At 42.3% G+C, this 16,223-nt stretch overlaps 1 protein-coding gene across 1 annotated transcript in view; it reads right to left on the bottom strand.

Annotated features, from left to right (window-relative positions):
* The window catches only part of ZNF804B (zinc finger protein 804B), a 275,236-nt gene that overhangs the window by 16,063 nt on the left and 242,950 nt on the right, over positions 1–16,223 (bottom strand). The window contains exon 2 of the mRNA XM_072154276.1: positions 12,093–12,236. Within this exon, the coding sequence (XP_072010377.1) occupies positions 12,093–12,236 (144 nt within the window). The remainder of the gene's footprint in view (positions 1–12,092; positions 12,237–16,223) is intronic.

Raw genomic sequence — 16,223 nt, forward strand, 5'->3', positions numbered from 1 at the left:
CCCTGACTGTATAATTATGGTATGGAGAATATAGATGGAGATGATAATCACAGTTACTAATAATAATTACACAGGTTCCTGTCACACAGTTATATATAAGGAGATCACAGCGCAGTCTCCCTGACTGTATACTTATGGTATGGAGAATATAGATGGAGAGGATAATCACAGTTACTAATAATAATTACACAGGTTCCTGTCACACAGTTATAAGGCGATCACAGCTCAGCCTCCCTGACTATATACTTATGATATGGAGAATATAGATGGAGAGGATAATCACAGTTACTAATAATAATTACACAGGTTCCTGTCACACAGTTATAATGAGATCACAGCTCAGCCTCCCTGACGGTATACTTATGGTATGGAGAATATAGATGGAGAGGATAATCACAGTTACTAATAATAATTACACAGGTTCCTGTCACACAGTTATAAGGAGATCACAGCTCAGCCTCCCTGACTGTATACTTATGGTATGGAGAATATAGATGGAGAGGATAATCACAGTTACTAATAATAATTACACAGGTTCCTGTCACACAGTTATAAGGAGATCACAGCTCAGCCTCCCTGACTGTATACTTATGGTATGGAGAATATAGATGATGAGGAAAATCACAGTTACTAGTAATAATTACACAGGTTCCTGTCCCACAGTCATAAGAAGATCACAGCTCAGCCTCCCTGACTGTATACTTATGGTATGGAGAATATAGATGGAGAGTATAATCACAGTTACTAATAATAATTACACAGGTTCCTGTCACACAGTCATAAGAAGATCACAGCTCAGCCTCCCTGATGGTTCTATTTTCATTTGGTCATTTCATGCTATCATAAGGCATTTTGGGATCAAAAGCAGACCAATTAAGGACTTTTTTAAGATAATGGGCTGTGTTGAAAAAAAATAAACCCAGTATGTAATTTAAAACCACATGTAGGCTTCCTCAATTGGATGATATTTTGCGTGATTTTTTATGTGATGACAATGTTGTAGCTTGTCCTCTTACTTCTATGCCTGGATACCATGGGCTGTTCAATGGAATGGGAGCGGGAATAACACCTGGCAGGTTACTAAGTCAATTTGGATCATTTCAACAAGTCTCCCTCTATTAGCAGATTAAAGAACCCCCTAAAGTCTCTATAGAAGTTTTCTCCTAAGTAACACGTCCAATATGACTTGGCTGACTACCTGATCGTGATGACACGTGACTGGCAAATACGCGTCATGTTTTGTACAAGTAAAATTTACTAGCAATTTAATACTAAATACTGTTCATGGCCATCATCCAGGCAATTTTAAAAAATCCTTATTATTAGTATTTTTCAGCTGTTTTCTGGGTATTTCAGGATTTCTTTTCTGTATTTACTATTTCAGAATAATTCAATTAAGCCTCAAAATAAAAATAAAAAACCTACGTATGTCAACTGCCGACCTTACATCTATAAAAACACTCTACAACAAGTAGCGCGGGAGGGAGGAATTAGGCCATAATATCATAAAGTTCAATGTTATGTAATAATGCAGAACCAAGGTAAGGTCAGGGACAACAAAGATTGAAAATGTAGAAAATGTACCGCCTACATACCGCTACAATACCGCTACAATCACAATATTATACTATACGGTGCAACAAAATTCTGTGATTCGTTGATGGTTCCATATGTGCTAGTAATGTAAAAAGTGAAGGTTCCAAGATGTTATGGACCTTGTGTCTTAAGTAAAAATAATACATCAAAACAGTGAATTACTAATACAGTGCCCAATTAAACAGAAGGAGGTTCCTATAGATTATGGACCCTGGTGTGTTTAATGTCCTATATAGTGCACAAATAATACTCCAATACAAATTACACATAATAGAACCACTTGGTTTTTAATTAATTAGGTGAAGATTGTCAGGCTTCAGGGGTAGTGGACCCACAGGACCACCGTGGACGATGACACAAGACGACACCTGGAAACGGAGTCTAAGTGGCACCCGGTCTTCACCAGAGCAAAGCGGGTTGGACTTGCTGCGGCGTGGTACCACCAGGTCATTCCACAGGCGCGACTTTGTCCGCGGTGGCAGCCAAGGCGAAGTACAGAGTTGTAAGGCAGGTTCGTGGTCGGGGACAGGCAGGAGGTCAAGACAGATGGCAAAGGTTCAGGGTCAGAGGCAGAGCAGAAGGTCATGGCAGGCAGCGGAAGAGCGTAAATGGGAACAGGTCCGGGGTCATGACGGGGAATCCAATCACAGGCACAAGGCAAAGGAGTAAGCTTTCTTGACGGCATAGAGCACGAAGATCCGGCAGGGAATGCTGGGAGATGCCGGCTTTTAACCATTTCCTGAAAGGGCCAGCACCAATCAGCGCTGTGCTGGCCCTTTAAACCTTATGAAGCCGGCGCGTGCGTGCCCTAAGAGACGGGGACGCGCACACATGGACGCCGAATGAGAGTCAGTAACGGGGAGAGGTAAGATTGTGCGGCGGAGGGCAGGGGCACACACAGGATCACCGGTGAGCCCACGACCCGCGATGGAGCACCCGTGACAAACATTAATCTAATACATTGATTAAATAATGGTACCATACACTGCCAATTAAATATTCCCTAACCTGTTGTCTTTTCATAAATGAGGTGGTAAAAGTTCCAAGATGTGATTACATGAAATCACAGCAGTCTCCATGGAGGATGAGGAGGAGTAGAAGTCGATGGAGGCTTCTTTGATTTTATGTGGTCAGATACACGCATGGGGTACAGTTTTCTATTATTAAGAGGCTAGAGGACCTAAAGGATTGTTAATAGGGTAAAGGAGATGATGTCACTCTGGTCACATGACATCAACTATGACCAGTAAGGAGGCATAAGGCCTGGGGAGTATTAGATGGGAGGGGCCGGCTGATCAGGACACGCCCACTCTGATGCCAGGTAATATAATATAAAAGTCGATTTATGGGGATGTAAGCGAAACACTTTTTAGCTAAAAGAAGGGGGTCAGTCTGTTAAAAGAGATCTATAAAAACCTGTCACTGGCTGTATAAGTGCAAATGTGGTGACAGGTTCCCTTTAAGTACAAACCTAAAGTACCTATCTTGTATGTAACCCGGGGACTGTCAGTACTCATAATGACAAAGCAATTCAGAAATGATCATCTTTTATTAGTATGCAAATCATCCTGCAAGTGCACTAGAGGCGGACCAAATTTGTCAGATTTGGCTACAAACAGTAATAACATAGGTCTCCAAAAGCCTGTTAGGTCCAAAACCAATACTAGTAATTTAATATGAGCAGAAAGAATCCTTTGTAACCACAGGACAATAAACTAATGCAGAGATCATCTTATTTTTATGAATATGCAAATCAGACTTCAAGTGCAATGGGGATGGGCCCATTTTTGTCAAATTTGCCTACAGACAGCTAGAAAAAGAATGTTAATCATATCTAAAGTTAATTATATCTTCTTGAGCACTTGTAGGCAAATTGGTCCCGCCTCTGTTGCACTTGCAGGCTGATTTGCATATCCATAAAGAGAGGATTATCTCTGCATTGCTGCATTAGATTGTGGCCAAGGAGGTGTCTATCTTCTCCTATTAATGGCCTCTATAAGGCACATTTATTACATTTGGAGGCACTTTGGACCCAGCAGATTCCTTTTAAGAACCAAAATAATTCCTATCTCTACGCGTCCTGCAATTTCATCAGAGCATTTCTGGAATTCTAATCACAAACTTCTGATAACATATCTCCATTGCTTTGCCTAATGCAACGTAAAACAATGGGCCGGCATCGGACTTATCCTTAACGACTATGAAATTAAGTGTCCCACGGGTTTCCATTAAAAAGAGGTTAAATAGGCCATTTACATATTAATTAGCCCTACGCCTTGAAGAGCCGTGAAGGCAATTTCATAGCGTTTAACAGTTAATGACAAATTTGGCTTATCTACCCGTTTCATTTAAAGGGAACCCTCTGTATTGATGATTAAAGGGATCTCATTAGGGCAAACTTCACGCTCTTCCCAACGACGAGACACCATGTTTATTTATTTGCTCGGCGCTGCATTTTTAACGAGGTTCACATCGATGTTTTGGAGCAGCAGGTGTGGGTGGATTTTCGGTGGAGCAGATTGGACCCCGTAGACTAGTGGGCTGAATATAAACAGTTGTATCAATTGACATTTAGATCTGGAATTTGCTGCCTGAAGATACAAATAGTCACCGAGCTGTGTTCAGTGGCATTTGACAATCCAACTTTTTTTTTTTTCTCCTCTAACCTGGCATCACTTGAATGCGTCTCATGGCTGGCTCTCGTAAGGCTTTCTCTAACGGGTTCTGTATGCAAATAATCGCTTGTAAAAGCTATTGTGAGCTCGGTGCCATCATTTATGGATGGAAGCCTAACATTAACACCGCTATGAAAATAGGTCTCTGGAGACAACACGGAAAAGCTTTTAGAATCCAACCAGAATTTTGACAATTTTTAGGAACATATGGAAAGACAATGGCCAGTGGTAAGAAATAAAATATGATAAATGATTTCCCTTGACTTGGTTTTAACCTTCGAAGAGTTGGTTCAAGTTCTTTAGAAGGTTCTATGAGATATGGACAATGGACTGAGGCCAGTGGTAAGAAATAACATATGAAAAATTATTTCCCTTGACTTGGTTTTAACCTTCGAAGAGTTGGTTTAAGTTCTTTAGAAGGTTCTATGAGATATGGACAATGGACTAAGGATGAGCGAACCCGCTTAAGAACGCTCATCCACATAGGTAACAACTGTGAACGGTGTTAAAGAGTAAACATCCACAATGGATGCTAGGGTGTTACCGGTGGGGGCAGAGCCAAAGGCAACTTAACCCTAGGTATAGTCTGGGCCTGTTACACTAGTTTGGGGACCGGAACCCACAATGTTCGGTTATCACTACAATGCCAATGGAAATCCCAATTTTTCTCTGAATAAAACTCCCAAGATGAGAAGATGAGATAGCACAAAGACAACATTTTCTTCAAACGTTTTTTTCCTCTAGGACCCAGTCTTCATAGATGCTCATATTTGTTGTTTATCTGACGCTGAAGCAGAAGGTAGTCTCCACCTATGTTCTTCATGGGACCATATGTAGTAGAAGAAGATTCCCATCCCATCTTCTCTTCAAATCTCATTAGACCCCCCCACACAGTGGCCTATAAAAGTTTTCTCTTTTACTGGGTCTTAACACTCGATCTCCTGCTCTGGCAGCCGGTATTCAATAGTTGATACACCCTACTCATACCCAATGGGGCACATTAACTTTCCCGGTCCATTCGCGATCCAGCGGCGTGTTCTCTGCGGAGGATTCGGGTTCTGCCGGGATTCACTAAGGCAGTTCCTCCGACGTCGCTGCTGCGCTGAAGTTCATCGGAACGCACTGAACATCACCAAGCCGGGCCGAGTGCAGGTAAGTGCGTGTCCAGCGACACTTTTTTTCTTTAAATGCAGCGGTTTCTCCGAATCCGTCAGGTTTTCGTATGGCCACGCCCCCCGATTTCCATCACGTGCATGCCGGCGCCGATGTGCCAAAATCCCGGGGCAATACAGGGAAAATCGGCGCGAAACGGAAAAATTTGCGTCACCCGCCGGAAAAACGTGATTCGGGCCCTTAGTAAATGACCCCAAATGTCTCCAACATGTCTCTTCTTTTCGAAGAACACTTTATCTGTCTGTTTGCCCTCATTGACAAATGATATATGCTGGTCTCTGGTCACAGGTGGAAGACATGCCGAAACACCTATGGATAAGGGTAGAGTCTGTATATAAACTTTAGATGGAAACTGATTTGGGAAATTCATGATAAATGAGAGGCAGGTTCCAATTGCATCTCAAAGTGGTGAAAGGTCACCAGAGCCTCAAACCCTGGGGTGGAGTACAACTTACAGCATCTGGACCTGCATTAAAGAGAGAGCTCTGGAATTCCTTAATTTTTTCCTTCTCTCTGAAAGTAAGTTTTAAAGTTGGCCCATACTCCGGGGCAATACAAACTTTCGAAAGCCACAGTATACACAATGATGACTATCCTAGGGTTATACTGAACAGCTGGAGATATGATGGTCGAGAGAATCCCCTCTCCTACAAACGCGCCGGAGCTAGCTTTAAGGCTGCTTTAATTAAATAGTGTCACCTGAGCAACTCGAATACTCTTAAGGGAAATTTTTTTCTCATTGGTTTTAGTGTTTCATTACCCTGGGCTACAGAAAACAGCAATGTACAATGTCCCACACCGTGTCTATATAACACCACGGTGCCGCGATGTAATGGAAGGCAAACTAAGCGGGCGTCTCACTTGACCGCCTCGAGTCATGCAGCAAATTAATTCCTGAGCTCATTCAATCCTATTATTAGATTATTTCCAGCTAATTAATTGGTATTAGTTAATTATATTGGAACAAGACTTAATAAAGAAGTTGTTGTTTGGAGTGGCTGCATCCGGCAATTTGTTCCTCTCCGGTAGCCAAAGAAGGAGAAATATAGCGTTATATGGTCATCCTTCCCGGGTGACCAATGCCCTACTCTGCACTGATGAGAAGCAAAGATCCCGAGACACCTGCAGTTAAATAACTTTTGATATTGGATATATTATTATTAATTGGTATTGAATACACTACAGCCCTACAGAACAACGCAATCTATTGAAATAGACTTGAGTTATAAGGAAAGCCCATCCATCCAGAGTTGTTGCTTCTAATTCGTAGACTGTTTCAGGATACATGAATTTTGGGAGAAGTGGATTCCATCAGTGAAGACCCAGATGGCAAAGAGTCCTTACAACAATACCTCCTATGGGCTATAGTTCCACTGACAGGTGAATACCCTGTATATCAGAGTGTCATAGTTTATACGGTTGAAAAAAGACACTTGTCCATCAAGTTCAACCAAGGAAGGGAAGGGATTGGATGTGGAAGGGATTTAGGGGTAACAATTCTATATAACATCACCATCAATGTTATTTAGGTGTAAAAAGGCATCTAGACCCTTCTTGAAGCTCTTTCCTCTCCCTGCAGTGACCAGCGCCTGAGCTCGGCTATTCCACAGATTGACAGTTCTCATAGCAAAAAAGCCCCATTGCCTCTGGTGAGGATTCAGGTTTTGCCGGGATTCACTAAGGCAGTTCCTCCGACATCGCTGCTGCGCTGAAATTCATCGGAATGCACTGAACTTCACCAAGCCGGGCCGAGTGCAGGTAAGTGCGTGTCCACTTTTTTTCTTTAAATGCAGCGGTTTCTCCGAATCCGTCAGGTTTTCATATGGCCACGCCCCCGATTTCCGTTGCGTGCATGCCGGCGCCGATGCGCCAAAATCCCGGGGCAATACAGGGAAAATCGGCGCAAAACGGAAAAATTTTCGTCACCGCAGGAAAAACGAGATTCGGGCCCTTAGTAAATGACCCCCAATGTCTCCAACATGTCTCTCAAAAAAGCCCCATTGCCTCTGGTGATTAAACCTTGATTTCTCCAGACAGAGACAATGGGGCAGATTTACTTACCCGGTCCAGTCTCGATCCAGCGGCGCGTTCTCCGACGCTGATTCGAGTCCGGCCGGGATTCACTAAGGTCCGTGCGCCGATATCCACTAGGTGTCGCTGCTGCGCCGAGGTCCACTGGAGTTCACCTTCTATTTCTCGGTGCAGGTAAGTGCGTGTCAAGCGACACTTTTTTTTTAAAATACCACAATTTTACGACCCCCAATGTCGTATCCATCCAATCAGAAACCCCATTCCGCCTCCAGAAGAGTAAAAGAATCAGAAGACATTATTACATTGTTAGGACCTCTAAAAAGAGTCAGGTTAAAGGATGCAAAAAGTTGGTCCTCTTTAAACGGGCTCCCAGTAGAGATAAGTGATTCAATTTGTTGATTCGTAGATTTAGTCACCGAATCAAAACTTTTTCCGATTCACAATGGAAACAACGATGCTCAAATGGTTCTGGAAACTGGTATAAAATCCCCTCTCATACTATAAAAAATAAATATTTTTAATAAGAAGGGTTTATATCATTTTGTTCATTTCCCACCACTCGTTGCCATTAGAATTAGGGTTAAAGGGGTATTCTTGCCTGAGCATTCATATCCATATTCATTAATCTGCCATATATATTTATTTCTTCAATTAAATGAGATTAAAAAACAATGTTCCTATGTGAAGATAATTTCTCATAAATGTAGTGATATGGTCCCTTAGAAACAAGACTGTGTTCTTGGATACGACCACCTCTGCTGGAGGGATTGCACAAGGAAACAAAAAGTTTCTGAATATGAAATGTCCGGGAGTTACTGCATGTCCCCCAGCCGTCCTGTGGTAATGATTGCTGAATCCTGGTGGTCCGGCAGGGCTCAATAGCGAATGTCTGGCCATTGCTGCCAAAATGTGAGGTGGTCGGATCCAGGGAAGCTATCTCGTTTCTAATGGTCAACATGGCAACATTTATGAGAAATTATCTTCACACAGGAACATTTTTTTTAAATAACATCCAATTGAAGAAATGTTTACAGATGGCAAATGAATTTAATTAAATGTGAATGCCCAAATGGGAATACCCCTTTAAAAACTAACCCCAAAGCTTATATACTAATTTGCAGAACAACTGGAGCGACATCGGCTCAGAGTTATTCATTTCGAACCAGAACTAAATTATTTAAAAAATTTGGTGATGCTTCAGCTAATTGAATCTTCATGGATTAGCTCATTTTTAGTGATGAGCGGACCCATTCAGGTTCTGGATATTAGAGTTCGGCCAAACCTCAAACAAAAGTTCAGTTCCGGTACTCAAACCTAACACTCGCTGGAAACATCCATGATCGGTTTGGTGTTGACATTCTAATTCCACCGGTAAAGCCAACACCGATTACGGCAAACTCGAATTTCTGGCCGAAATCCAGGTTCTTGGACCTGAAACTTTGTGGTTTGGGTCCTCTCATCCCTACTCATCTCTTCCTAACCAGCCAGACTAGAGACACCGACCTGTATATCTATGATTATTGGAGGGTTCTTCCAGACTAGCACTTGTTACATGATACAGAATTATTATACACCCAGACGTTCTGCCGGTTACTCACGGTGACTGGAGGAGAAGTGTTTAAGGACAATGAGCAATCTAGCGCAGCGATCTGTAAAATTCCTTCACTTCTTAGAAGGTCAGTAAAGCAGTAGTATTTATTTTTTCGTTACCCACCGCTATATTATATGCTATAATTAACTCCCCTGAAGGCAGGTCCGCACCGTACACCGCACAAGGGTCAATGGAGGCATTAAGCTTATTTCACCATGTTCTCAATTACAGTCTAATAGAACAATGCTCAGCAACCTTTGGTCGGAAATCAAATTATATGTTATGTGTATTTACCGGGCAAAAATGCTAAATGACAAAAATAATGTATCGCTTATGATGAAGCACAATTATACAATTACACTAGTAATTATAGGCAGAGCGGTGAAGCAGACGGGGAGGGATCCAGGCATTAATATCCGCTCAGTTTTTTCTATTACAGATTTTTGCTATAATAAGACGTTATGACATGTCATAACCCATAGAGACAAGGTAGGTAGCCTACGACTTCACTCAGAGGACAAGTGGCCCATTGCAGGACCAAGACCGGGACTATGTACTGTAGAGTAGATCATGCAAGTGATCGGGGCAGCCTCTATAGGTGGCAAAGCGTTATGCTTGGGAAGGATCAAGGGGCTGCCTCATTCATTGGAATCCTATGATCTTCTCAAAAAGTTGCTTGTAGGGGTAACAGGTGCGGAACTTTATCCCCCAAAAAATTCAATACTTCTTTAGATAAAGCGACAGACTTGACCAACGCTCCATCTGTCTTCTCCCTAGGCACAGGCTTATGGCTGGGGGAAATGAAAGGAAGATTGGGTTCTCCATTTTGGCAAATGATGGGAGTTTTAACAGGGGGATGACCTCCAATATAATACTTTTCAACCATCTAGTAGACAGGTAATACAAGCTTTAGGCTGGCATGTTCCTTTAAGTAATTTGCCTTAAATTTGGAATTAAGATGTCGGAGTGTACTGGCTCTAAATTAACCGACCAGTAGAACCAGCAATTTATAATTTATTTTTAAAGTTATTCCAAATCTTTATACAAATTAGCTTCTTGGTACAACGGGGCAGAGCCAGGACTGTTATTGCACACAGGTGCAAAGCTCGTAATATATCCCTGGTCATGTGATGTCACACAGGTGCACAGCTCGTTATATATCCCTGGTCATGTGATGTCACACAGGTGCGCAGCTTGTTATATCCCTGGTCACGTGATGTCACACAGGTGCGCAGCTTGTTATATCCCTGGTCATATGATGTCACACAGGTGCACAACTCGTTATATCCCTGGTCATGTGATGTCACACAGGTGCACGACTCGTTATATCCCTGGTCATATGATGTCACACAGGTGCACGACTCGTTATATCCCTGGTCATATGATGTCACACAGGTGCACGACTCGTTATATCCCTGGTCATATGATGTCACACAGGTGCACGACTCGTTATATCCCCGGTCATGTGATGTCACACAGGTGCACGGCTCGTTATGTGTTGTCCATGGGATGCATGGATTCATGTATCATTGTAGCTTATTGGGAGTGCCTGTCCTCTGTCTCATTTCATGTGTTGTCACACAGGGACACGAGTCCTTATATCAAAAAGAGTAAACAGAGCTTTATATTAATGGTCTGTGCACCTGTGTGACGGTATATAACCCAGAAACGGATTGTAAACAATGAAAATTGACAGCAAGCTGAGGTCTACCAAGCCAAGCGGAATTGATACAGAAAGTATATTGGAAAATTGCAGAACTTTACATTATACAAACATTATCAATTATTTCCTTAAACTGGAAAACACCTTTTAATCAGATTTGTGTAGCATTAGCCGTTAAAACTAAATATTTACAATTGTTATTTTTTGTAACTGTAAATTAATTAAACTATGTAATAAAAATCTTATTCTTCAAAAAACAGCTAAATGCCTAGAAAAATGCAGTAAATACTGAGTAAATAATGAGTACAGGTCCCAGTACAGTGTTCAGTCTAGGAAATGTAGTCCATATACCATTTGTATGTGACAAGCTGCAATCTAAAAAACGGGCCCTGTCCCTATATGGTCCTATAGACATCACAAAGAGAGTCTTACTTAGGTGGACTCCATGTAATACACAAGGATATGTATCCAACACAATGGGGGTAATTTACTAAGGGCCCGATTCGCGTTTTCCCGACGTGTTACCCAAATATTTCGGATTTGCGCCGATTTCCCCTGAATTGCCCCGGGTTTTTGGCGCACGCAATCGGATTGTGGAGCATCGGCACTGGCATGCATGCGACGGAAATCGGGGTGGCGTGGCCGAACGAAAACCCAACGGATTCGGAAAAAACGCTGCATTTAAAAAAAAAAAGTGTTGCGAAACTTGCACTTACCTTCACTAGGAATAGGCCGGTGAACTTGAGTGCATTTCCGCGGACTTCAGCGCAGCAGAAGAACTATCTTAGTGAATCCTGGCCGGACCCGAATCCACCGCAGTGAATGCGCCGCTGAATCGCAAATGGACCGGGTAAGTAATTATAGCAAAAACAGTTGGTTGCTATAATAAAACATTCCCTTTAATTAATCTCAACTTTTAATAAATGAAGTGGTAACAATTACTAATCACACATTCCCCAAAAATTCTAAAAATTCTATTGCCCTACTAGATCCAACAGAACCTCCCTTTTTACCACAATTACAGAGTAAATTCATCTGAAATACAATTTTCAGGACTGATTTTTTTCCGTGTAAGAGTTATTTTTCTATGGGAGATTGTATATAATTATCTTTGTGTTGGAAGCCGGCGGCAGTTTCCTAGAGCAGAAGAAAGTCTCTGTTTTTGAGTGAATTTAGTATCAGCAGGTTGAAAAGAAGCATCTGATGTGCCGGGGAGTAATCTGCGAGATGATTCATTAAAATACACAAAAAAATTCCTCATCCGAGCTGCGTGGTCCTGACCCTTCCCCTGCAGGAGATCTCCGTGATGTTTTTGGATAGAGATATTAATGGGTCACCGGCGAGCATGAATTTCCCGGCTTACCTGTTTGTGAGCGTGGTCATAAGAATTAATATGGTTGTCAAACTCCTGGTGCTTGTGGTATTGCTTGTCACATAATTCACAATAGAAATTAGCCTTCAGATCCTCTAGAGCATTCGCTATGCTTTTTCCCTTTTCCGCATAACCCTGTAAGAAAACAAGAAGAAAATTGTGTTGATATTTTTTCCTGAAATACGACCCGGTGCCTGCCGGATGCAGACTATTTCACTGTAGAAGAAAAATATTATTTGGAGTGAAATAGAACATTTCCAAACTGGAAACACCAAGGTGAAATTTTTAAAGTGCCAGCGACCCTATAAATTGAGTTTTGGTCAATGTGCCGAGAGTTGGGCCACCACCAACCTGATATGGATAACATATTCAGGTAATCGTTCTACTGATTATGGGAAAACCCTCTAAGGCCCATTGCCCATGAAGCTGTCTCAGGCCGAGTTCAGTCCAGTTGTTTTTCGAGGTTCGGTCAAGGAAATCTTGGAGTTTCGTGGACTGAGCCTATGCTGCTATGAGTACAGGTCCTCGTATACTGAGATCCTTATTTCACAAATTACAGACCTCAAGCCTAGAGGTAAGATATGATCCTAAATATCGTCCCATCAGCACAACTCACCTCTCTCCCTATCCTCTGGACATTTTTTCCTGCAATAAATCCCTACATTCACAAGATGCATGCCCGCCGTACTAAGGGTCCGAACGCCGCACTTTCGTCTGGTTTCCCGAATATTTCCATTTTGCGCCAAATTGCCCCGGGTTTTTGGCGCACGAGTTCGGATTGTGGCATGCACGCAACAGTAATCGGGGGGTGTGGCCTTCGGACAACCCGACAGATTCGGAAAAAACGCGGAATTTAAAAAATGAATTGTGTCGCAAGATCAAGCACTCACATGCACCAGGAAGAAGAAGGTGAACTCTGGTGGACCTCGGCGTAGCAGCAACACCTGCAGGAACTCGGTCCCACAATCTTAGTGAATCGCGCCAGACCTGAAACTTTACCCCTTTTCTGTCGCGTGCATGCCAACGCTGATGCGCCACAATCCGATCGTGTGCGCATAACGGAAATATTCGTGAAACCCGACGAAAGTGTGGCATTCGGGCCCTTAGTAAATGAGCCCCATTGTGTTATAGAACAGGGAGGTTATCGGTATCTATCTTATCACCCCCTGAGATGACTTAATTGACAGCGGCATCTCCACCCGTTATAATCCTTAGTTGTGATATAAAACAAGAAAACCGCTTTCTGCTTGTTTCAATCACAGATCTTGGATTGCTCCTTCTACCTCATTCCTGACAGCTGTGGATGATGGGCATCGATTGTCCATGAAAGTAGTCCTGTGGACGGACTGTGGTCAACTAATAGAATAGGAAAACCCGATAGAACCGGCCCTGGGAATAGGGAATATGAAATATATATGAGGACGTGGAGACGGAGATTAGAGGTTCAGCACCAATTACATACACAGGCCAAGGTGAAGGGAATAAACCTGATCGAGGGTCACATAGAAAGACACTTTACTGTTACTTAGCAATTAGAGATCAGATTTTTCAGTTCTCTATTAGGTCGCCTGTACCTGCCGCGGCGCAGCCATATTTGATATCGGTAATACACCGGTTTGCGCCTTCAATTTATGGCACTAGAGAAATGCATCCAGATAACCCCGGTAACTGGACGCTCATTGTCTGGCTACATCTACACTTGCTTTGGCTTTAAATAGAAGGAACAGTTGCAGTTCGGAGAATTATCTATCTCCATGGTTACAGACTACAAACAAAATCTGTGTAGTCTGACCCTGCAGTCATATTCCTCTCCATTTATAATTTACTTACCTAACAAATGTATATTAGTTAAAAATAGGAGACACGAGTGATGGATCTGATCTGACTACCCTGGGTTTGTTTGCTGTCTGTTACTATGGAGACATATTGGTCTGGATAGGAACTGTAGACAAAAGACGACTTGTTTTGCAATGATTGTTTCATATGTCATTTTTGTGGCGTTGGGAAGTCTTCAAAGTTCTGAAACATGCTTAATTGCTGAGAAAACAATGAAATTGTCAAGTAGGTGGGCACTAACAAAATCTTGACTACTTGTGCAGCATGGGACTGACTGCCCTCTAGACACATGTGTAATTATTAGCAACTTGACCTCTCGTTTAGTCCACAAAGTTATGTTTCTGTTCATTATTTTTGAGGAGCCCATGCCGAAATTTGTGCCAAAGTCAACAGGTGCGAATGGAGTTCCTCAAAGCTTGGTGCCAATTTTAAAGGCGCAAATTGTTTCACTTCAATGCGAAATATGTACCAGGTCCACAACCACCACATGCCATTTTTTTTTACCTTTGGGTCCCCTCACTTGCCCAGATAGAAAGTAAAGGTTCAGCACAGCATATTATCCACTTTTCCATTTGGTAAGCCACCCTTAGGCCTCATGCACACAAATGGGATGGCAAGCAGGGGAATGTTTGTGGCCCTTTTGGAGATGGGAGGGGTGAGCCTATCTTTCTCCCGGCTATGGATTGGTACGGTGCCGCACATGTGCTGCACCATACCACTCCCGTAGGGGCCCGTTCGTCCATTGCTGGCTATAGGGGACTGTATATACGTCGGCCCTATATACGCCCCCTATCCGTGTGAATGTGGCCTTAGGGTTACATTTTCCTCCCGCCGATGCTGCAACATGTAGAGTCAGTCCTCACTGACTTAAAGGGATTTGCAGCTTCTTCAAAAGTGATTTGCTTTGTCAGATACATTTATGGCCGGGGGACCCTCCATATAGGAGGGGATTAGACAGGGCTGAGACCCCATTTAATAATGTTTTTCTACAATGTAGCCTTTGCTTGTGCTCCTGTAACCTTTCCTCTATCTGTAAAAACCACATCAACGGCTTATAGATTATTTTTACTCCTTGCATCTCGGTAGGAGAGATATACTGCGGGAGGATATATACCCACAGTAGGAGCGCTGCATATGCTAATCTCCGAGCGCAGATTGCTATTTAAGCATATTGAACATATGCTGCAAATGGAAACATATTAGCCATGGGGTTTTTTTTCCCATAGGGTTTTTTCATCCTATTGGGGTTTTTTTTAGACGTTCCAGTCAAGAAATTATAGGGAAAGAAATTATTTGATTAATACATTAACGCACAATCTTATCTCCTCCTTATTGCCGCCATTAAGAAACTGATGTGGTGTAAATTCTGCCGTAATGGTCTATATCAAACAATGATTTTTACAGACGCTCGGTACATAATAATTACGCATAATTATACAGCACATTAATTTCCAGAGGAAGCGCAATGTTTCTGTTTTGTATTTATCGCCCTATGGTGTTTACCAAGAAATAACGATTATTAGGATACTTGACATCCAGAATAAGTATCGATATATCTTTACACAAAGTAACTTTTCGCTCGGATGGGCAGGATGAGATATATATGTCGGAGGGTGACCAGATTTTTTAGACAATATTGTTTCATACATGTTCCATTTATGCCTCTATCCAAGAGATTAGAGCTATCATTCTTGTAAAAAAAAGCTTTGATTGATGTCCTCTGTTCCAGTCATGGAGGTGGAGAGCTGCAGTATACAGTCTGTATACCCCACCTACTCACTGATGCTGATATTGCTAGCCCTCATGAATGAGAGAGACAGTGTTGTTAATTTATCTCCATATAGGCAGGTCTCTCTTGTCCCCCACCTAAGGGAGTGGTTAATGATGTAGCAGAGTTGTGTCACACACAACCCCTGTCTGTCTGTCTCTCTCTCTTTCTCTCAAAGTTCCATCAAGGGATTGTGTAAAATTTACTCCAACTCCTGCTGGGGAAAGTGAAGGGAGCTGTATATGTCTATAGTTGAATATTGGCAGATGTTCACAAAGTATTGCTTCCATAGGCAGCATGATGGTAGCAGTCAATCAGGAACAGGGAGGAAGGGCAGAGCAGGGAACAATGAATATGCATGAATAATTTAATTTTACAAACTAATTGTGTAACATTGGAGCCAGGCAAAGTAAACATTTAGGGATAAGGGTGAAGCTTTTTAATCATAGATTTTAATGAAGTCTTTATTTTGGGTGGTTTAATTTAAATGACAGGTTCTCTTCAAAGCAAATCTACCA

The sequence above is a fragment of the Engystomops pustulosus genome, chromosome 5 (genome assembly GCF_040894005.1).
Source record: "Engystomops pustulosus chromosome 5, aEngPut4.maternal, whole genome shotgun sequence".
Classification (NCBI taxonomy): domain Eukaryota; kingdom Metazoa; phylum Chordata; class Amphibia; order Anura; family Leptodactylidae; genus Engystomops; species Engystomops pustulosus.